Below are 22,926 nucleotides of genomic sequence, written 5' to 3' on the forward strand. Positions count from 1 at the left end.
AGGCCAAGCAAGCTGATAATTCTAAGCATGTTATCCTTATTCATGCAGAAAGTCTGTTTATTTTTCAGCCTTATGGCTTGAATAAAGCAATTTGCTTTTAGCATTAGTAGAGGCATATGATGCAAGAAAGCAAGCTTATAAACAGCATCAGCCAAAAAAACCCCTTCCCGTTTCACTCATCCATTCACCCCAAATGTTAGCATTAGCATTAGTAGAAGCATAAGATGCAAGAAAGCAAGCTTATGCACCATCAGCCAAAAAAAAAAAAAAAAAAAAATCCCACTTCCACTTCACCCCTTTGTTTGTTCGAAATACCTGTCCAGGTGAGCCTTAAATTTATTTAGGCTATCAACTTCCACGACAAGGGATGGAAGTCTGTTCCACCAACCAACTACCTGCTGGCTAAAGGCAAATTTCCGCACATATATTCTACATCTGTCTTTCCTCAATTTGAATTTATGCCCTCTCAGGTGATTATTCTGAGCAAGAGGAAGGATCCCATCAGCATTGAGCATGCTCAAACTATTCAAGGCTTTATACACCTCTATCAGATCACCTCGTTGGTGCCTAGTCTCCAACACTGTAATTTGCAAAACTTAAGCCTTCTTCGTCAGAGTACCCCTTTGTTCCATTTACTAATCTTGTTGCTCTTCTCTGTACTCGTTCCAGCAGCTCTACATCCTTCTTGAAATGAGGCCTCCAGACCTGTATACAGTACTCAAGATGTGGCCTGCCCATTGCCTTATACAAGGGAATAATCACCTCCTTATCCCTGCTAGAAAAATTCCTGTATATCATTGACAAGACACCATGAGCTACTCTTGCACCCCGTCTACACTGCTCAGAGAACTTCATATCTGCCTGCACAATTACCCCCAGGTCCTTTTCATTCTCTGCCACTGTCAGTGTAGTACCACAGAGTTGATACGTTGCTCTGGGGTTACTGCTTCCCATATGTAGTACTTCACATTTGTCAATGTTAAACTTCATTTGCCACCTCTCAGCCCATCCGCTCAACGTTTCCAGATCCTGTTGCAGCAGCATAGTGTCAGTAGTGTCCTTGACAACCCTGCCAACCTTTGTATCGTGTGCAAACTTGGACATTAAGCTTGATATACCATCATCAATATCACTTATAAATACAGAAAACAATAATGGACCAACACTGAACCCTGAGGGACTCCACTAATAACATTAGTCCAAGATGAGCAGTGTCCATTGATTACCACTCTCTGTCTTCTCCCTCTCAGCCACCCCTTTATCCATACAGCAGTTTGCCTCCAATGCCACACTGCTCCAATTTGTGCAGCAGTCTTCCATGTGCAACAGTATCAAAAGCCTTTCTAAGATCCAAGTATATAATATCAAAGTTATTCCCTGCATCCAGTTCTTTTGTGACTGCATCATAGTATCCAATCAAATTGGTCCGGCAAGACTTCCCCTTAACAAAACCATGCTGTGGCCGAGCTATAACTGAAGTCTTGTCTAAATGATCCTGCAGTGCTTCTTTAACCAGTGCCTCCATTAATTTTCCTGGAACAGAAGTTAAACTCACAGGTCTATAATTACTTGTGTCAGCCTTTGATCCTCCTTTGTGAATTGGGGTCACATTTGCACATCTCCAGTCTGTGGGTACCTCCCCTGAGTCCAAGGAAGCTCTCATAATTATGGCTAAGGGTTTGCTTACTTCCTTTGCTGCCTCCTTTAATATAACTGGATAGATCCGATCCACCCCAGGTGCCTTTCTTGTGTTTATCTTCAACAATTTTTCCTCTACTTTACTCTCAGTTATTACAAGATTCTCCAGCTTACTGCCAGAGTTGAATACACCTCTGTCATTCCCCTCGCTGAATAACTCCTCATGTGTGAATGTTGATGCAAAATATTCATTTAGTTTGTTACCTACCTGAGCAGGATCATCATGTTTGTTTAGTTAAGCCTTGAATTTATTTAAACCATCAACTTCCACAATGATAGATGGAAGTTGGTTCCAGCAATCAAGCACTGACTGTCTAAAGGCAAATTTCTGCACATCTATTCTATAACTGTCTTTCCTCATTTGAATGTATGACCCCTCTAGTGCAGAATCTGAGCAAGAGGAAGAATTCCATCAGTGTTGAGCTTGCTCAAACCATTTAAGGCCTTATACACCTCAATTAGATCACCTCATAGGTGCCTAGTCTCCAAATGCTGCAATTTGCCAAACTTAAGCCTATCTTGGTAACAGCAACCCTTTGTTCCACTCACTAATCTCGTGAGTGTAGAGTGTATTTAGTGTCAAACGGCACCAGAGGTTTTGCCCGTCTCCACTTAGTGTACATTGTGGGTGTGAAACAGAACGCTCTCAATGCCAGAGGTTTAAAGGTGTATAGATTTTGTATATGTGTAGTGTCGTGTACCATTGTTCCTTGGGTCATTTAGCTGCTGGGCCCCTAATGGGACGCAACATTTCCCACACTCCACCCTGCAGAGGTAGACCAGTTACACCAGTATTGTAGTTATTTACTCCGGCAGGTCCTGCCACCTAATTTCCTGAGATTTCAGTAGCTATGACCAAAAAAAAAAACTGCTATAGATAGGGGTCAGCCAAAAGGAGTACTAGTTATGCAATTTGATGTTATTAAGTTTTTGGGTGTAGGGTTCAAATAATTTTGAGACTATTTGGATGCTAGTTGTAAGTTAGAGATAGGGGAGACTGAAGGCTGGGGGAAAATGACAGGAGATACAGGGTCCATAGAGAAGCTGACACCCAAATCAGTGGAGCAGGCACAAGCCCACTAGAGGGAAAAGAGGGGGAGACCAGGGTCACCTCCCCCTCCCACCTGGGGAGTGGAGGCAAAGGACCATCCAAGGGAGCATGGCTAGCAAGGCCTAATGGCAGCAGCTGAGTTGTGCTGGTGGAGTGTCACACCTGGGACAAAGGATTCAGGTGTGTCAGTGTCATCACGGATGACCTTGAGTCCTTAAGGTTCCCATGACATCTGTCTATCTGGTGGAGAGGCTGGAATAGAAGATGCAATTTATATTATTCGCTCACATATCATTTTTTTATATAGTTTTTTACCATAAATTTCAAGGCAACATTTTATAGTTTTTACATTTTACAAGTTTTTTATACTTTTTTTTTTTTTTTTTTTGGTTCCATTCATCCATCATTCTCATTCACACCTGTGGGTATGCTGTCAGTTTAAAACAAAGCAATAATTAAACAAGGAAATAATTTAAAGAAAGCTCACACTAATTTAAATGACATGCAAATAATCAAATTTAGGAGAATATTTATCTACATATGTGATTGAACAATGAAACAAAAACACACATTTATATAACAATTATACCAATACTAAAAATTTTTTGAACAAACTTCCTATCATACTTTTACATTCTGACTTTGACATTTATACATTCAACATGTACACTGTTTCTCACATTCCTTCACTGATCCAGGCACGCACTTTTTCACCCTTACATTCCCACAGCCCAGTTCACTCAGACTCCACAGTCATTTGTTCAACAACACACTCGCACTCATCTTTTACTTTCACACAACTAATTTCACTCAGTTTCTACATTTACTTTTTCAGCACTCACCCCTTCTCACACATTCATCCCCAGAGTCATACATTATCATTCACTCACCCTTCCTAGCATTTCCTTTCATACTCTCACCTTTACATCACTCATCCTTTCACTCCAGTTCTCATTCATTCATCCTGATTCATACTAACATACTTCAAAAACCTTACTTATTAGTAAGGTTTTTGAAGCTTACTAGTTTTTTCCAGCTGACAGGTAACTCTGGCTGCATGTCTATACCAGTCTTTTTAAAGTCCTTTCCGTGAGTGTTGTCAAGTTAAGGAATTCAGTCTATTTTGTTTAGACATATGTTAAGATGAAGGCTGTACCAGCCTGCCTTTATTCCCATCAGTCACATTTGGTTATTTTCCTACCTCATGATCCCCTGGCAACGAGCCAAAGGGATCGCCAGAGGCAGGGTGCCAAATCTGATAAAGTCTGGTAATTTCTGAGTCAATTTAGGTATGTTCAGTCATGTAGGGATTTTGTCATTCACTGCGCTTGGGGAGGGAAATGGGCTGATTACATATTTGGCGTATTGATTTGGTACAGGAAGTGGTTGAAGAACCTGTCTCTGCAAGTTTCAGCAGATTTCAAAAATGTTTTGAGCATACTTGGTCAAGGCCTTGTAAAAGATCTCCTCCATGATGAATTTGTGTTCTTGGCCCCTGGGAAGGGGTCCAGTTTCTGTGATTAACTGTCTGTGTTGATTTTCATAGATTACACAGTTATATAAATAAATAAATAAATTTTCTGTTTATACTCCGGAACAACCAAATGGTCAGAGGAGTTCACAAGATAGACAGAATACAAGAAACAGAATGTATGCCCACTCATGTGGAACCTATGCCCACTAATCTCGTGAGTGGAACAAAGTGAAGCAAATTTAATTTGAAATTGATTTATTCAAGCCAAAATAAATTCACTTTCGTAATCCACTTTCACAGGAAGGCTTGTTTCTTTTAAATGTTATGCCAGATTTTGAAAATCCTTACATAGCTCTTCAACCCAACATATTTTACAACTCTGTACTAAGGTAATTACTCCTAGATATGTTGAAGAATATTATGTGCAAATTTATTTTATCAACAATTTTTAAATCCTCCATTTTGGAAATTGATTACCAGAAGGATAATTATGATTGTGTCATAGGCATTTCTAGGCGCCTCCGTAGCCAGGTGGGAAGGAGCAGCAATGCGTAGCACATGCTTCTTGATTAGACTGGGGTTCGAGCCCATCACCACCAAATACGGAGGATGCGGAAAAGGTCAGGGAATGACCACCACATATCCCAGAGCAATATGGCCTTAGTTGCTAATGCTCCTAAAAACCAAAAAACAAACTAACAAACATCATAGGCATTTCTGCTGCCATGGTTATGGAGAGTCTAAAACAAAAGAAGATTCTACTCTTTGCTCGGTGAGGAAGTACTTTATGGCTGCATGTGGCTACATGGTTCACGAGTTCCCATTGAAAAATGATGTTCTTATAAGTGCTGAGGTAGCACAAATTTCATCAATTGGCAGTGCATCATTTTAAATTTTGAAAATTTTTATGGATAAGTTTCCAGTATTTCTTGGTGTCGATAAGGATAAAACAACTGATATTTTTCAGCATCAGTGCTGTCAGCCTTAGTGTGGGAATCTACCAAATGCTACTGTGTAAGAAGGAATTGATGTACAGCAATCCATGGATAGGGAACTGACAAGGAGGCTTGAAATATATCAATTGTTCCAAGTTATGCTTGACATTTTAACTTCCTCATAAACAGTGCTGAGTGTGAGAAAATATTTAGCCAAATCAGAAAAAAGAGAAACTGCATTCAGGTGTTCTCTTTCTGGTGAAGCTTTGTAAATGCTCCTGACGGCCAAATCTAGATAGCAGAGCCATTGTTATGAACAAAACTTAGACTCGACATTTCTGAAGAGAGTAAAGTTTGCAACTGATCTTTCTTGAAGCAGACAGAATCAGTTGAAGTCTAATAGAATATCCAAACAGAAATCCACAGAAAGAAAAATATTAGGTAAGTTAATGTGTAAAAGCATACTATACCGGTGAACAATCCTGTGGCTGTATTTTAATATAATGTCAGTGAAATTTAATTTCTGTAGTGTAAATTTTTTTAAAAAAATTCTGCTTTTCCAATAAATCTCCTGTTTTATGAGAAGTACTCCTGTTTTCCTCCTACTTACAAATGTCTGATCTCCAGCTTTTTGAAAGTCAAAAGTTGGCAGCTGTGGTAGTGAATCAATGTCATGGAGAAATCTGAATGGTGTCATTTATGTTATCTCGTGAAAATTAATTGCCCTACCTATTTTCCAATAAATTCTGCTGCTAAGAGCATTTAAAAATTCTCTAAATATGTTTATGATTGGATCACTTGGGGATCTCATTGATTATAATGTTTATTTCCTAAAAGCGAAGAATTTTATGCATTAGCATTAGCAGAGGCATTCAATGCAACAAAGCAAGCTTATACAGCATCCACCAAAAAAAAAAAACCTTCCCATTTCACTCATCCATTCGCTCCAAAAGTTTGTCTAGTTCAGCCTTGAATTTATTTAAGCTGTCAACTTCCACAACAACAGATGGAAATTTGTTCCAGAAATCGACCATCCACTGGCTAAAGGCAAATTTCTGCTCATCTGTTCTACAACTGTATTTCCTCAATTTGAATTTATGCCTCCTCAGGTGCAGAATGTCAGCATTGAGCCTGCTCAAATCATTCAAGGTCTTATACACCTCATTCTTTATATAAAAGAGTGATTATACTGTTCTAAGTTGAAGATTATGAGGAGAGCAGTTGAGTTTGTTGAAGATTTAATTGATAAGTTTGGCACATTATAGCCGTAGTAGATAATGCGCCAATAAAATCAAAACCAAACCAAACCAAACCAAACCAAACCAAATTGATAAGTTGATAAATTTTAATTTTAGGAAAGGAGTCTATGACGGTTAAAGTGCTACATGGCCTCTACCAACTAGATAATTAGCACAGGGAGGGCAGATATATTACAATTGTGGATTGTCTTAAAATAGTAGTCACAGAAGCTATGAATCTGTATATATTTATATATATACACACCATTAAGAAAAGTATAGTACAAGAAGGGTACCAAGATCGATGAAGCTGGCCAGGTTAATAGAGGAGAAAAAGATGACATGAGAAAGTTACAGAGCAGTGAAAAGTATTGGAACCTATAACAACTACAAGCTGATGAATTAAACAGGTGCTTTATGTTGGTATTTACAAACAAAAGACTTCGTATTGAGGAAAGGCTGCACAAGTGAGACTGAACAGTACAGGTCTGGAGGCCTCATTTTAGGAAGTATGTAGATTTACTTGAGCGTGTACAGAGAAGGGCAACAAGATTGGTGAGGAGAATGAAGGGATCCTCTTACCAAGAGAGGCTTAAGTTCTGCAAATTGCAGTGGCTGGAGACTAGGCACCTGCGCGGTGATCTGATTGAGGTATATAAGGCCTTGAATGGGTTGAGCACGCTGAATTCTGATGGGATCCTTCCACTTGTTCAGATTACGAACCTAAGGGGGCATAAATTCAAATTAAGAAAAGACAGATGTAGAATAGATGTGCGGAAATTTGCCTTTAGCCAGCGGGTGGTTAATTTCTGGAACAAACTTCCATCTGTCGTTGTGGAAGTTGATAGGTTGAATAAATTTAAGGAGGAACTGGACAGGCATTTGGAGGGAATGGTGTGATTTTTTTTTTTTTTTTGGCTGATGCTGCATAAGCTCATACATTTGCTTTCTTGCATCACATGCCACTACTACTACTACTACTAAATTACAGAAGATTGTTTATTAGAAAAATTTTCAAGCTTAAAGGCAAATAAAGCCTTTAGAATTGTTGGCATAACATTGGCTCAATAGATGGGGTGGCAGCAAGAGAGTGTATTGAACATTGAGATTAATTATCAGGCCCTCATTCAATTGAGTTCAGATTCCTTTGGATTGTCAGTGTGCCATTGTATTTCCAGTACATTAAGGTGGTTTTAAGAAAAAATGTGTAACTGCAGGTAGGTCAGTCTGAATTTAGAAGTAGGGTAAAAAAAAAAAATAATGGGTGCGATACAGGGATTTTTAGATAGAAAGAGAATTGTGAAAGAAAAACAGCAGGAATATTGTACAAAAAGGAACAGTAAATATACCATGAAACTAATGCAGAAAATTAGTACAACAAATTTGGGTGGATTGTTTCATTGCAGCCTTGTGATTAACAGGGCATCATATTTACTTTTATGTAGAATAAATATCAATATCTATTCAGTTGTAGTAAAAACATATATTGTATTTTTACCGTTTTTTCCTTCTTTTGTTTTATGCTAAATCATAAATGTGATTAATCACTTTTTGTGTAATAGAAAGGGGAATAAATGATGCTACTTTTGTTAAGACACTGTTTAACAACAAATCTGTGTTGTTGTTTTTTTTTTTTTATAAAGAGCCCGGTAACCACACACCATGTTAAGTCACGTTCAAGTGAGCCCAGCCCTGAAGAGATGACTGATTTAGAGGAACTGGAGCAGTTTGCTAAGACCTTTAAACAGCGGAGGATAAAACTGGGTATGCAGATAAAATTTCTTTATGTAAAAAGTTGACATAACCATTACAGATTGTAGTTATTATCACTGTATATATAAAATTTATTCATCTGTTAATTTCTTGTTTTTAAATAATTCATTCAAATTATATGCTACCTTGTTCTGGGAGATTAGCTGCCTGAATCTCTGCTCTTCTAGCTTGCAATTTCTTTATACATTTTATCCTTGTCCATTCTTTCACATTTCCTATATTTGATAATCTTTTGCATTCTCCTCCAAAATAAAATTGAAGGCGAATGCCTTCAATTTTATTTTGGAGGCGAATGCAAATGAAGGAAGATAAAATTGAAGGCATTCGCCTTCAATTTTATCTTTCATTAACAGTTCGTGAATGCTTTTCTTCAGTGCTCTATATATGTTTTTTCCTTCTCTTTTCTATAATGTTTTAGTGTTTGCTGCCATATATTTTAGTGTTCACTATTTGCAGCATGTCGTTATTCCATAATTTTTCGTCCATGCTATTTAAAGAACTTGCAAAAATATTTGCCAATGCTATTGAGGCAGTGTTAGGTGGGTCGGAAAACTACTAGCTTGGGGGAATACACGGTCTAATGGATTAACAGTAGAGCTACTGGCAGAGGTGAAAGTGATTCTTGCACTGCTTCTATTGGAATGAGCAGTGGCCTGGAAAACAAGATGTAGGGTATTTCAGAGACTGCTGGGAGTCATTGCAGTACAAGTAAACACATGGGTTGTGTTAGGGTAGCAAAGAATAGGAATAGGTGCATGTATACTTGCGTATACACCAATCCTAGGAACTTGGTAAATATATTTGAGGTGTTGGTCAAAACATCAAGGCAGATATTGTTGGGATATCAGAGACGTAGTGTCACACAGATATAAGGAATGCAGAACTGGAATTTGGGGAGTACAATGTGTACAGGAAGGATAGGAAGGGAGGAGGGGTTATGCTATTAGTTAAGAAACACATAAAATCCAAGAAAGTGCAGCCAGCCGACATTGCTGGACAGTGCAGTGTCTATTCAGTTTGGTGTGACATAAGCACTGGGAGATCAAAATTGAGAGTAGGAGTGTGTTATAGGCCTAAAGACTCTGACGAGTATAATAAAAAACTGTACAGGGAAATAAAGTGGGCCAGTAAATCAGAGATTCTTATAATGGAGGATTTTAATTTTAATGGAGGATTTTAATTTCCCGGTATTGACTGGAATTTGTGGGTTGGTCACTAGCAAGGCTTTTGGGGATTTATTGTGTGATTGTTTTTTACATCAGCATGTTCGAGAGGCAACTAGAGGGAATAATACTCTTGATCTGATTATCAGTAGTGATTTTTCATGCAGTAAGAATCTGCAGATAAAGAAACCACTAGGTGGCAGTGATCACAATGTGTTGAAGTGGGATTTACTCAAAGAGGTAACTACCATCAGGGGGAAAGGGAAGGGTTTTTGCTTTCATAAAGGCGACTACGGGGTCTGAGACAGTATTTAAATTCTATATGGTGGGACCAACTGATGATGTTGCCAACAGCAAATTCAAAATGGGAGGCATTCAAAGAATTAATCTTGGAAGCTACTAGGCTTTACATACCAACTCAGAAATATTGTTCAAGGTTTAGGCCTAAATGGATGTCAGATGTACTAATGACAATGTGGCAGAGAAGAAAAATGCATGGGATACATATAAATTAACAGGTGACACAGAAGTCTATGATAGATATAAGCTGGTCTGTAACCAAGTCACAAAGAGATTAGGGAGACAAAGGCAGATTGTGAGAAATCTTTGGCAAAGGGTGCAAAGAGAAACATAAACTCTAGAAGGAAAGGGATGAATCAGATTGGTCCACTGGATATTGCTGGTTCAACTGTTGATGATCCTGCTCACGTGGCTAACAAACTAAATGAGTATTTTGCATCTACATTCACACATGAGGAGTTATTCAGGGAAGGGAATGCCAGAGGTGAATTAAACTCTTGCAGTGAGCTAGATGATTTTGTAATAACTGAGTGGAAAGTGAAGGAGAAACTGTTGAAGATAAACATAAAAAAGGCACCTGGGGTGAATGGGATCTATCCAGTTATATTAAAGGAGGCAGAAAAGGAAGTAAGCAAACCCTTAGCCATAATTATGAGAGCTTCCTTGGACTCAGGGGAGGTACCCATGGACTGGAGATGTGAAAATGTGACCCAATTCACAAAGGAGAATCAAAGGGCGACACAAGTAATTATAGACCTGTTAGTTTAATTTCTGTTCCAGGGAAATTAATGGAAACACTGGTTAAAGAATTTGCAGGATCATCTAGAGAAGACTTCAGTTATAGCTGGATACAGCATGGTTTTGTTAAGGGGATGTCTTATCTGACCAATTTGATTGGATACTATGATGTGGACACAAAGGAACTGGATGTGGGAAATAACTTTTATTTCATATATTTGTTGCAGTGCTGCTGCAACAGGATTAAAAAAGTTGAGCAGATGGGCTGAGAGGTGGCAAATGAAATTTAACATTGACAAATGTAAAGTACTACATATGGGAAGCAGTAACCCCAGATTGACGTATCTACTCTGTGGTACTACACTGACAGTGGTAGAGAACCAAAAGGACCTGGGGGTAATTGTGCAGGCAGATATGAAATTTTCAGAGCAGTGCAGACGGTCTGCAAGAGTAGCTCGTAGTGTCTTGTCAATGATATACAGGAATTTTTCTAGCAGGGATAAGGAGGTGATTATCCCCTTGTGTAAGGCAATGGTCTGGCCACACCTTGAGTACTGTATACCGGTCTGGAGGCCTCATTTCAAGAAGGATGTAGAGCTGTTGGAATGAGTACATAGAAGAGCATCAAGATTAGTGAATGGAAAAAAGGGTTGCTCTTACAAAGAAAGGCTTAAATTTTGCAAATTACAGTGTCTGGAGACTAGGCACATGCGAGGTAATCTGATTGAGGTGTATAAAGCCTTAAATGGTTTGAGCATGCTCAATGCTGATGGGATTCTTCCTCTTGCTCAGTACTACACATGGGAAACAGCAACCCCAGAGCAACGTATCAACTCTGTGGTACTACACTGACAGTGGTAGAGAATGAAAGGGACTTGGGGGTGGTTGTGCAGGCAGATATGAAGTTCTCTGAGCAGTGCAGACAGGCTGCAAGAGTAGCTCGTGGAGTATTGTCAATGATATACAGGAATTTTTCCAGCAGGGATAAGGAGGTGATTATTCCATTGTATAAGGCAATGGTAAGGCCACACCTAGAGTACTGTATACAGGTCTGGAGGCCTCATTTCAAGAAGGATGTAGAGCTGCTGGAACGAGTACAGAGAAGGGCAACAAGATTAGTGAATGGAACAAAGGAGTGCTCTTACGAAGAAAGGCTTAAGTTTTGCAAATTACAGTGTCTGGAGACTAGGCCCTGGCAAGGTGATCTGATAGAGGTGTATAAAGCCCTGAATGGTTTGAGCATGCTCAATGCCGATGAGATTCTTCCTCTAGCTCAGAAAAATCACCTGAGAGAACATAAATTCAAATTGAGGAAAGACAGATGTAGGATAGACGTGCGGAAATTTGCCTTTAGCCAACGGGTGGTTGGTTGGTGGAACAGACTTCCATCCCTTGTGGTGGAGGTTGATAGCCTAAATAAGTTTAAGGCTCAGCTGGACAGGTATTTTGAACGAACAGAGGGGTGAAGTGGAAGTGGATTTTTTTTTTTTTTTTTTTGGCTGATGCTGCATAAGCTTGCTTTCTTGCATCAAATGCCTCTACTAATGCTAATGCTAATAATCGCCTGAGAGGGCATAAATTCAAATTGAGGAAAGACAGATGTAGGATAGATGTGCAGAATTTTGCCTTTAGCCAGCAAGTAGTTGGTTCGTGGAACAGACTTCCATCCTTTGTTGTGGAAGTTGATAGCCTAAATTTAAGGCTGGGCTGGACAGGTATTTAGAATGAACGGAGGAGTGAAATGGGGTTAATTTTTATTTTTTATTTTTTTTTTTTGGCTGATGCTGCTTAAGTTTGCTTTCTTGCATCGTATGTCTCTACTAATGCTAATACTAATAGCATTCTTCAGTATATATGAAAGAATTTATTCTAGAATGAATGAAAGAGGCCTTCTGACTTGGGAATGAACAATGTCAATAAAATTTCTCGCTTTCCTCAAATAAACTGACATATAAAATGTAAAACTGAAATAAGTGTAAAAATGAAATGATACAGAGGACCCCACTTATTGTGCTCACTATGAGACACAGCATAATTGATAACAATAGCTAATTGATAACAATAGCTAATGGAACAGGGTTGCTGCTGTTCAGTGTTGTTCATTGATACAGACCAAAAGCGTGTACAAAAAAAGGTGGAAGTAAAGAAAGGAAAACATTGAAAACAAGCAATATAAAATACTTTAATTTGATTATCCACTATTTCTTCAAGAAAGTCATCAGTAAAAATGACTGTAAATCATAACAAACCAGTAAAAACAAATAAAGAAAATATTACAGTCAAGAATTAGAAAAGGGTTAATGCTCTACTATAAAACAGTCAGTCATATTGGTAATATTAATACAGTATTTTCATTAAATAATGACACCGACAGTCATACAAACTGTATGAAGCGACAGACAACATTTTGAAGTTCAAGAAGAAATTGGAATTTACGTAATCACTTCTATTGTGTTGGTGCCTCCGTAGCCAGTTGGGCAGAAGCAGCAGTGCATAGCACACGCTTCTTGATTAGACCGGGGTTCAAGCCCATGACCACCAAATACGGAGAATTCGAAAAGGTCAGGAAATGACCACTGCATATCCCCGGAGCAATATGGCCTTAGTTGCTAATGCTCCTAAAAATCAGCTAACAACAACAACAACAACCGAGAAGAGATGCAGTTTATCAAGAAGTAAATTACTGAAAACAGTTTGAACTATACATTTAAATATCAAAAAAAATAGCATCATGTAGATATAATATTAATAAAGTAATATGAAAATGAAACTGAAAGAATTTGGAAGGGCTATATCATCAACCTATGAGAAATTCACTTAACATAAAAGTTAGTGCAATAGCATAATTTTTTTTACTTAAGGTAAATCACAAAATTGGTGAAAATGGCATCGTTTTTATCATATCTCATATTGTGAATGCCTTCACAGAGAGTTACCTGATATTGCACTACCTCGAATAAGCAATGCTTCACCAGTGGAAAAGACTATTGTTACTTATTCTGAGGCAGTCCCTAATTTTGTGATTCACTTGCATAAAAATAAATGCTATTGCACTAACCTTTACGTTATGGGAATGAAATTAACTTCAGAATTTAAATTGTAATATATAAACTGATGTTGTGGTCCTCCCTTATTTTAAAAATTGAATATAATTTTTAAGTTTAGTTAGCATTTTATTAAATACATTCCATTTCACTAAATACATTCCAGTTTTTTGCAGCAGTGTTTCTTTTCATCATTGTTCTACTCTGTGTAACCCACGACTTTCAACAAACACATTAATGTAAATAATTATTCTGTGATGTTATTTTATAAATTAACAATGGTAATGGCTTATTGAATTGCTGTTTCTCAAACTAGGTGTTGACCCAGAATTGAAGGTGGTGAAGGGGGTAGCAATTTATTAGTTGCCAAAACAATATTTATAATTCTGCCCCATCAGGGATTGGGTAAAGATATTCTGGGTTGGTTACAGTTTCAACTTCTTATCTTTTATTGAAGTTGACAAAGATATTTCTTTTTTAAGTAGCTTAACTAAATCGTTTCACAAAACTGTTTTGAGTTTTATTTTTGATATATTGCTTCTGCTATTTGTTGATTATTTTATTATTTTATTTTTTTTGTAGGTTTCACACAAGGTGATGTTGGATTGGCTATGGGCAAGCTTTATGGTAATGACTTCAGTCAGACAACAATATCAAGGTTTGAGGCCCTAAATTTGAGCTTTAAAAACATGTGTAAGTTGAAGCCACTTTTGCAGAGATGGTTAGAAGATGCAGATGCTTCATTAAACAACCCAACAGCCCTCACAAATGCACATACTACTCCTGAATCGATAGGGCGGCGGAGGAAGAAACGCACTAGTATTGAAACTAGTGTAAGGTTAGCACTCGAAAAGGCTTTCTTACAAAATCCTAAACCAACATCAGAAGAGATATCCATGCTAGCAGAATCACTGGCAATGGAAAAAGAAGTGGTACGGGTTTGGTTCTGCAATCGACGACAGAAAGAGAAGAGGATTAACCCTCCTGTCTCAATGAACATCTCAGGTTCTTCTCCATCAATATTGTCATCAGTAACATCACCAGGTGCAGTCTTGTCCTTGGCAGCTGCAGCAGCAGCTGCATCACTGGGAGTTCCCCCATCATCTGTTGCCACAGCTACCTCAGTTGGTGTAACTACACCGCCCAGAATTAATACAGCACCACACTCACCAAGTGGTTCTTTGACTGCCACCGACCTCTCCATCACCTCACTGGGCAGCACGCCCACCAGCACTGCTCAACCAGCTACCTCAGTTCCCATGGCAACCAGTGCTCCTGCCCTGGTTACATCAAGAGCAACCACCATCATCTCACCGTCAATAAAATCAGAGTAAGAACCCTGCAAGCAGCAGGCACAGAGCCCTGTCAGTCCACTGCTTGAGGACTGTGCTCCTGCTCTACCACAGTTCCTAAAAACCATATCACCTTGATTGCTGTGACAAGTGGCTACTCAGTGCCCAGTACCAGACCATAGCAACCATTAAAAATGTGGACTGACAAGCCACAGGCAGTCCCATCTAACAGTGGCCAGATCAGTTGAAGAATACCTCATTGAAACATTATGTTTAAGAACTTATGGCTCCAGCCAGTCACTAGGGCAGGGATTCAGATGTACAGTGTTATTAACACTCTCAATGTCTGCAGCGACTCAGGGAACTCACTTTGTTACCTCAGGTCAGGTTTCCTGTGTTTCATCCCGCAGGTTGATTTGCCTGGGTTTTAACCATGTCCACCACGTCTCCCTCTAGCCATAGAGTAGCCATCACATGTACCATTTATTCATTCATTGCCATCAGCTTGTATTTTTGCTGCACGTCAACTGTATGCCGTGCACTGCCAGCAAAATCATGCAGGTCTAACTTTCTCCTTTTTTATCCTCCTTTTTTTATTTTTTGCTTAAATACTGTTTCTCAACACAAGAAATTGTTGATATGTCATTTGTAGAAAACAGGTTTAGGTTTATCCTGTTTTAATTTTAAAGTAGAGTGTAACACTTTTATCATCTGCTCTGTACAACAGATATGTGCATTCAGTGCCACAAGTGAAATACCTCAAGAAATAAGACCTTTTATCTCTGTTAAGTCCCTCTACTAATGAGCAGAAGCAGAAACGCAGGTTGGTGGTGTTACGTTGTTTAAAAGCTAAATTAAGGTATGGCATTGAGCAGTAGTTGCCCCAGTATGTAAGTGGATTAAGGTATGTTGTTAGTATTACTGCAAAGTTTTTTATTTCTCTTTTGTTGAAGATTACTTGCAAACTTTTGTTCAGTCTTCTCTTGGAGCACTATTAGATATAGTAATTGTATGAAATTTTTACTAATCTACAGGTGAGAACTGGACAATAGGCTGAAAAGTGAGAATTCTTGTTTTTTCACCTTCCGGTGGCTGTTAGTTGGTTTATGGAACAAACCTATTTGTTGTCAGCCAGTGTAAATAAATGCTGCTACAAAGCTCCATTTAATGATAAGGGATAATAGTTGTAGGTTTATAGAATTTTTAATTAAAAATCTGCAGTAGGATGGCGGCAGGATATAACATGCATGTTGGCAGGCAAAATCAAGTTTGTCAATCAAAGTTCCTCTAGTTTCTGTCTTTATGTGTACCTGACTTGAGTAATATAGCATTTGATTTGAGACAGCAAGGCTGCTGGGGAACCAAAGAGCAGCACAACGTCGTAGGTTCTGCCAGTTGTTGCCCAAGAATTGCTCATGTCATGTCATGGTGTTTCACCACCTCTTTTGTTAACAGTCTTTATGAGCACTCTTGAGGTTTGGCAGTGGTGACACATGAGCAGTTTTGCATCACTCGTGTAAAAGTGGCAGTGAATAATGTAGAAAGCATTGTGTCTTCTGTGTTACACCAGATGAGGAGAAGGTTTTGTGCTCTACAATCTCAGGGTAAGAATACTGATGTCAAAGCGAAAAACCTAAGCTCCTCACAGATGGGTTGTCTATATATGCAGGACTTTGAAGCTTGTATATAGAGACCCAGAATATTAAAGTTGGATATGTGAGGGATGATTGTGAGAGCCACTAATGCTCTCATATGTCCCACTCAAATACCTCATTTGTAGAAAATAGACTTTGTAGGCTCCTTTGAGGTAGTTACAACCGTATATACATACAAACACACATTCACATACATAGACATATAACACATACGCAAACACACACTTGTTTTGGTGTGCACCTAGAATGTCCAGTTAGAAGGAACCACCAGTCTCACTTATTCCCTAGCATTCCCTTCCCACAGTGTTATTGCAGATGTTGATGCTCACTGTTTCCATGTTTGTCTGTAGTGCCATGACTTCCTCTGTAGTTGCCCACCCTTCATGTGATTTTTCTCCATCATCACATCTATTCTTTCATCAACAATCTAAATCAAAAGCAGCTCAGGCCATGTTATGCACTCAGGTTGACAGTTTAACAATAATAGTGTGTTGTAGTAGTTAATATTAAAGTACAATGAACAAATAAGCACTAAGCAGCCCTGACCAGTACCATTCCCTTTCCATAGATTCTAAATATTCATTTCTGTTCTTTTTTTGTTTTGTGGTTTTTCTTTGGTACTTCCTTTCTGTGTGTTAAAAATTAGATCATAGTTTGTTTTTTATATATATTAGAATTGTGTGTGTCTGTATGCTATGTAATTTACCTCCTCAAAATTTTGAGAACTAATATTAAAAATAAAAGGTATGTTTTTCTAAGTAATAGTCTTTAATTTTATCATAGTTCTTTTTAGCAGGTTAGAATTTTATGATACCTTCAGATCAATCATTGTCCTAAGATTTTGTTTACATGCTTATAGAGAATAATCTGGGTTTTTTTTTTTTTCTGCAATTAAAGCAGTTTGTGTCAAATTATCAAGAAAAGTAATTTCCTCCAGACTATTGTCTGATTCAGTGAGAAGCACTAGTTGGGAGGGAGACAGTTTGTTTCAGCAGTTGGCCAGATTTCCTTAAGGATATTTCCTAGGTATATTAAAAAGGCCTTCCATCTGGTGCTGTGGTGAAGGTTCCTAATGGGTAACTTTCCTAAGTCTGACTCCAAAGAAATCTAGATAGGAGATAGAGATAACTATTTTGGAGACTTCGTTACATCTTGTCTTGCTCTCTTTGGACTCTGCACTTTGTGTTAGTTATCTCAATGGTATTTTGTGATCATGCAGACCTAATTTTTAATAGTTCAGTGCACATTCTTTGACAAGAAGGCTACTGGTTATCAGGGAATTTCATACCAACCTTTTTTTAAACACATGTTGATTGCAACTATTTGCTTCTTAGATCTTGGAGATGCATACACTTTTGACAATTAGGTGATGTAATAAATGTGGATATGAAAGTTTTTCTACAAGTTCACATCTGTAACATATGTTGAAATATAGGATTTTGATTACTGTAAGTAGAATAATGATCAGGAAATTTGTATTTAATGTAAAAGCATGATAATTTTTCCCAGAAATAAGGGAACTTTGAAATGGGCTGTTGTTTTGAAAATGTGGTTATTTTGTTGATTATAAAGGCACAATAATTTGGCGTTATTAGAAACATTATTGAACATATGTTTTTTAGAGCATAAACCAAATATGTAGCAGCTTTATATATTGCAATGTGTTAAATATTTTTGTTTGTAAACAAATGTGAGCTATATATATAGATATATATATATATATACACATATATATATGTGTTAAGTAGTCTTCCTTACTTCTGTAATTATCTAATACTATTACAGTTTTATCTTAAAAAAAGGGAGGTTACCCTGGTTATTCTCTACATCCCCCCCCCTTTTCTTTTTTCTCAGGTTTCTTATTGGATCTTGTTAATGCATTTTTAAATTTCATTTCACCCTGTTGAAAACACTTGTTTATTGTTCAGGATGATGTGCACACACTCGTTTTAAATATTTCTTTTTACTTATTTTCTTGTTCTCATTTTTAAAAATTCATGTAATTTTTAAATTTAAGCCAGCTGACCAGTTATATTAGAATTCATCCAAAATAGAATATTATTATTAATCTCAGTAAAATTTTCAAATTAGTGTTATCGGTTTCATGTTTATGTCTTCTGATGGTAAACTGAAAAAAAAAAAAAAATTGTTATTGTATAAAATTTAATTTAGGTTGGCAATGCTTCACTTCATATTTCATTATTACTTTTGTGACAACTGTAGAGTAATACTTATCAAACAAAAATTGTTAATTTTTACATTGGCTTCACAATCCTGGAGACATTTAAAAAAAAAAAAAAACTGGAAAGTGTGGTCAGTGTCCTCAGGAAAAATGTATAGTGTTTCACATTTTAGACCTATTTTAAGGTAATATAACTGTGAAATACTTAAATTTTCTACTACTCTCACACTCTGACTTTACAATAGATAGAAAAATGAAGTACTATTTTTATGAAAACTCTCTTTTTAAAGTACTCTGTTCTCAGGAAAGCATATATACATACATGTTAAATTTTATTAAAATTCAACAGTCATATACAAAAATCAACAGGGTACCTCTCTTGATTGGTATTCTTAGAGCATTTATATGTAATGACATTCAGGGAAGAACAATGAAAAACTCTGCACTTAGGAAAAGTTCTGCTTTATGTATCTTACTTATTTTTGCAGCTTCAGAATACTCAACTTTTAGTATATATATATTTTTATTTTTTTCCATTGTTGAATTATGCATTCTGCATTTGGTGTTTTAACCTCTATTGCTAGTATCCTTGTCAAAAGAAAAAAAGTGTTTCTGTTGAAAGTGGAAATACGTTTACATTAGTATTAATAGTCTTCTCTTTAGCACTTGCCTTCTAGATAGACAACAACACCCAAAATGATAATGGTGTTTTGTAGGATAAATTTCCCTTAATTAAAGACAAGGTTTCAATTTGGTGAATATTGTTACTATTGTGATGTTAGCCTCAGGCTTGAATCCAGGTGGAGAACCATTATTAAGCTACATCCCTACTGAAGTGCCAGGACTTCCCCACCTGGACACAACCTGAAATCCTCTACCTGTTAATGAGCACTGGTCTGTAGAGCTGCTTAGCTGCAGCTAGCTGTGCTGTGTCCTCTTTTTCCCAGTTCTAGGAGTCGTCACTTCAATGTGTATATTTTTCATATCATGCATTTAAGAGAATCAACCTATGTATAGCAAAAAAAAAAAAAAGAAAGAGAGAAAAGATTTAAGCCATAGATGATTGTGTTAACTGTAATTTCTCCATTCTGTGTATAGGTATACTTGGTGACCCCTGCCACTCCTGCTGAGGCCTCGGGTAGGTGTGTACTGTAATATATTGCCTCTGAGCTGCTGGGTGGCATGTTGGTTACACTATCTTAAAATGCTGGAAGAGTTTTGACTCTTGTTTCAGCTGCCAATGTCAGGGACTTTGCCATTCCTCTCCATATATTATAAAGTATTCATTTGCATACAGGTCAATATTTTCAAGACAGTTTTGAGTGGAGGTTTTATTCTGAAAGTTTTATGCCATTAGAGAAGCACAAATATTACAAAGGCTTTTGTTGGTCGTTTGGTAGAAAATGTATAACTTTAAAGGGGGAACATCATAACACTTCCAGTTGGTCCTGTCCCTAGTCAAGCAAATCAACTATTACTAACCTGCTGACCAGGAAGATAAACTATCTGCAGAAATTGATTTGGTTGTTCATGGTGCTACTTTAGTTGACATTCCACATCATCACCCCTTTAATTTACAGATCATGTTGTTCAGGTACAGTACCCCAGAAATCATCACTATATTGTAAATTGCATAAATATACTAGTAGCAAGGTTTGAAAATGTTTTAATGTTTTATAATAAAATATTTTGCATAATTCATTATGATATTAGTATGTACACATATACTACAATATAATTTATGCTCATACCAAAAAAAAATATATATTTATGGGTCATATATTTTATCCTCCAGCATTATAGAAAAAGAATTCAACTTAACACCAAAGTAGATACATATTTGTAAAACTCAGACTGGTGCTTGTATATCACATTGTATTTAACAGAGTTGTTTTTTTATCATACTGTTTTGCAAACTGAGTAGTTTAGTACAAGGATTGTGCCTCTTTTTCACTAGCAGTATTTACAAGTTTTCTTTATTACTATTACTTAATCCGATGTATATCTTGTCATTGCATTTTAGTGATGATTTATTAGTCATTTCCTTAATCAAAATGAAATGAAATATTTTGTAGAATGTATTTTTAATGTGAAACTCTCAAATCATGAACAACCAAACAAAAAAGATTGTCAGATTATGGAATTTAGCAGTTCTTTTCCCCTTTTCCCTTTTTAAAAATAAATTGCCATTTTGTTGACAAATTACTTATTGGCATTTTTAGCCATAAAGTGCACACACTGAAACACAAAACACTAAAAGAGGATATAAAGGGTATATTGTGTGTGTGCACACACATGATGTTCTGCATAAACATATGAATAAATATACTACTGATTATACCTCCAACAGATTTTTGTATAGTTAAATACAAAAGAAAAGTAAATTTTTATTTTGTTTATTTTATCAGTTAAAGGTTTAGGCTGGAAATTGTATTAAATAGTATTTTTTTTACAATATTAACACCTAAATATATACATTGTTATGTTTTGTTATGTAAAGATTACTGAAAATTGTGAATTTATATTCTCATTATGTAAGTAGGCCAAGATGCAATTATAGATTATAACTGAATACTATATTTGCATATTTTAATAACTCTCTGAGCTTAGTCCATGTTCTTGTAGTTTAACGTTAAAACCGATACCCAAAGAAGATAGCGTAATGTACATAATTATGTTCAATTTTTATTAACATTGAAATCATAAGGAATTTCCTTCCCCCTTCAATTGCTACATAAAGTGTTTGTATGAAATCATGTAATACAATATTAAATATTTATCAGAGTTGAGAAAGTTTTTACTTAACTTGATCAAATGTTGGTCATATAAAAAAGTAAAGATTATCTTTAGACGTATTTCTAAAGTGGGGCCTTTACAGAAAATAATTATGTACAATGAAAGACTAATTTATAAATTTTTTTTGTCTCAAAAGTCAATATTCAAAGTATAACTTACTATTAATAATGGAAGAAATTTATAACAACCAAAGGTACAGTGTACTGAATCTCTGCTATGTTGTTGTGTAATGTTTTGATAAAATTCTTTTATTTACTTTTTTTTTACCTAAACTTTTCTTTAGTTTTCAAGTATTTTTGACAATTGAATTTAGCATTTATTTCAAAAATATTCTTCCTTGGCTTATAAACAAAAATTGTCTGCTTTACATTATACAGATTAAATGACTACATTACATTAAATTAAATATTGGTAATGTAGAATACAAGCAACAAAGCAGAATTGTCTTGGGGTACTGCTACCTTTACATAAAAAAAATAAAAAAATAAAAAAGCATTTGCGAAGGTTAAGTTGTTTATCAGGTAATGACATTTTGCTTTTAAAAGTGTTATGGCCCCTGCTTTGTTTTAGCAGGATTAGAATGACAGTAGACACTTGAAAATACCTCATGTTCATGTAGTGGTATAGTCATTGTCAGTAATGGCCTAACACCATTGTATTATTGTTGTTCAGTTGTCTCTGTGAGAGCATATGCTGTGTTGCTAGCATCCTAGGTTGGTTTCTGGTTTGTCACCAGGGGGCAGGTTGTTAGGAGGGCAATAAAATTGACACAGATTCCTGTTCCTTGTGTGTTGTGTGACTTATTTTAATCTAAATGTGATATATATATATATATTTTTTTTTTATTATTATTTTTTTTATTATTATTTATTTATTATTTTTTTGCTTTATAAAGAAATTTAGCCAACTAAAAACGTATACAGAGCAGGCTGTATATCAGTTTACAATGAAATAATTTGTATAACTTAATTCTTGAAATCAATTTCATGTCTACGTTGCTTTATTAATGTTAATATTATAATTATATAATATTATTTATGACGTTTAAATGGATTTTTCAAACCATATCAGCACCTCCGTAGCCAGGTGGGCAGGAGCAGCAGTGCATAGCACACGCTTCTTGATTAGACCGGGGTTCAAACCTGTGACCACCAAATATGGAGGATGTGGAAAGGTCAGGGAATGACCACTGCATATCCCTGGAGCAATATTGCCTTAGTTGCTAATGCTCCTAAAAACCAAATAACAACAAAAAACTATATTTTAATTTATGAGTTGGTAAATTCCATTTCTTGGTAAAATGATATGTGGCCTACCCTGTATATGTAATAGAGTGGCAACACCTTACTAATTAATGATCTATAATTTTGTTTGATTTTATATTTCATATATTGCAATAATGAATATAATGAAGACTAGGCTAGGCCAGGCCACCCAATTCTTATTGGAAATTTCACTTAACAACAATGTTTAACAGTACATCTCTCAAGTTACAGCATGACCACAGTCAAGTGGTCAATGGCAAATGCAGAATACAGTAGCAATCTTTATAAACTCCTCTGGCACTATGTGTCCTCCTACATATGT

General features: G+C 36.4%; 1 protein-coding gene across 2 annotated transcripts in view; it reads left to right on the forward strand.

Annotated features, from left to right (window-relative positions):
• Positions 1–15,306, forward strand: part of LOC150080140 (uncharacterized) — a 930,549-nt gene extending 915,243 nt beyond the window's left edge. For both annotated transcript variants that reach the window (XM_090381841.1, XM_090381842.1), the window contains 2 exons: positions 8,040–8,160; positions 13,997–15,306. In XM_090381841.1, the coding sequence (XP_090237967.1) occupies positions 8,040–8,160; positions 13,997–14,748 (873 nt within the window). In that variant the 3' untranslated portion in view covers positions 14,749–15,306. The remainder of the gene's footprint in view (positions 1–8,039; positions 8,161–13,996) is intronic.
• The last annotated feature ends 7,620 nt before the right edge of the window (positions 15,307–22,926 follow it).

The sequence above is a fragment of the Mastigoproctus giganteus genome, chromosome 9 (assembly GCF_048544385.1).
Source record: "Mastigoproctus giganteus isolate SK-2022 chromosome 9, ASM4854438v1, whole genome shotgun sequence".
Lineage (NCBI taxonomy): Eukaryota > Metazoa > Arthropoda > Arachnida > Uropygi > Thelyphonidae > Mastigoproctus > Mastigoproctus giganteus.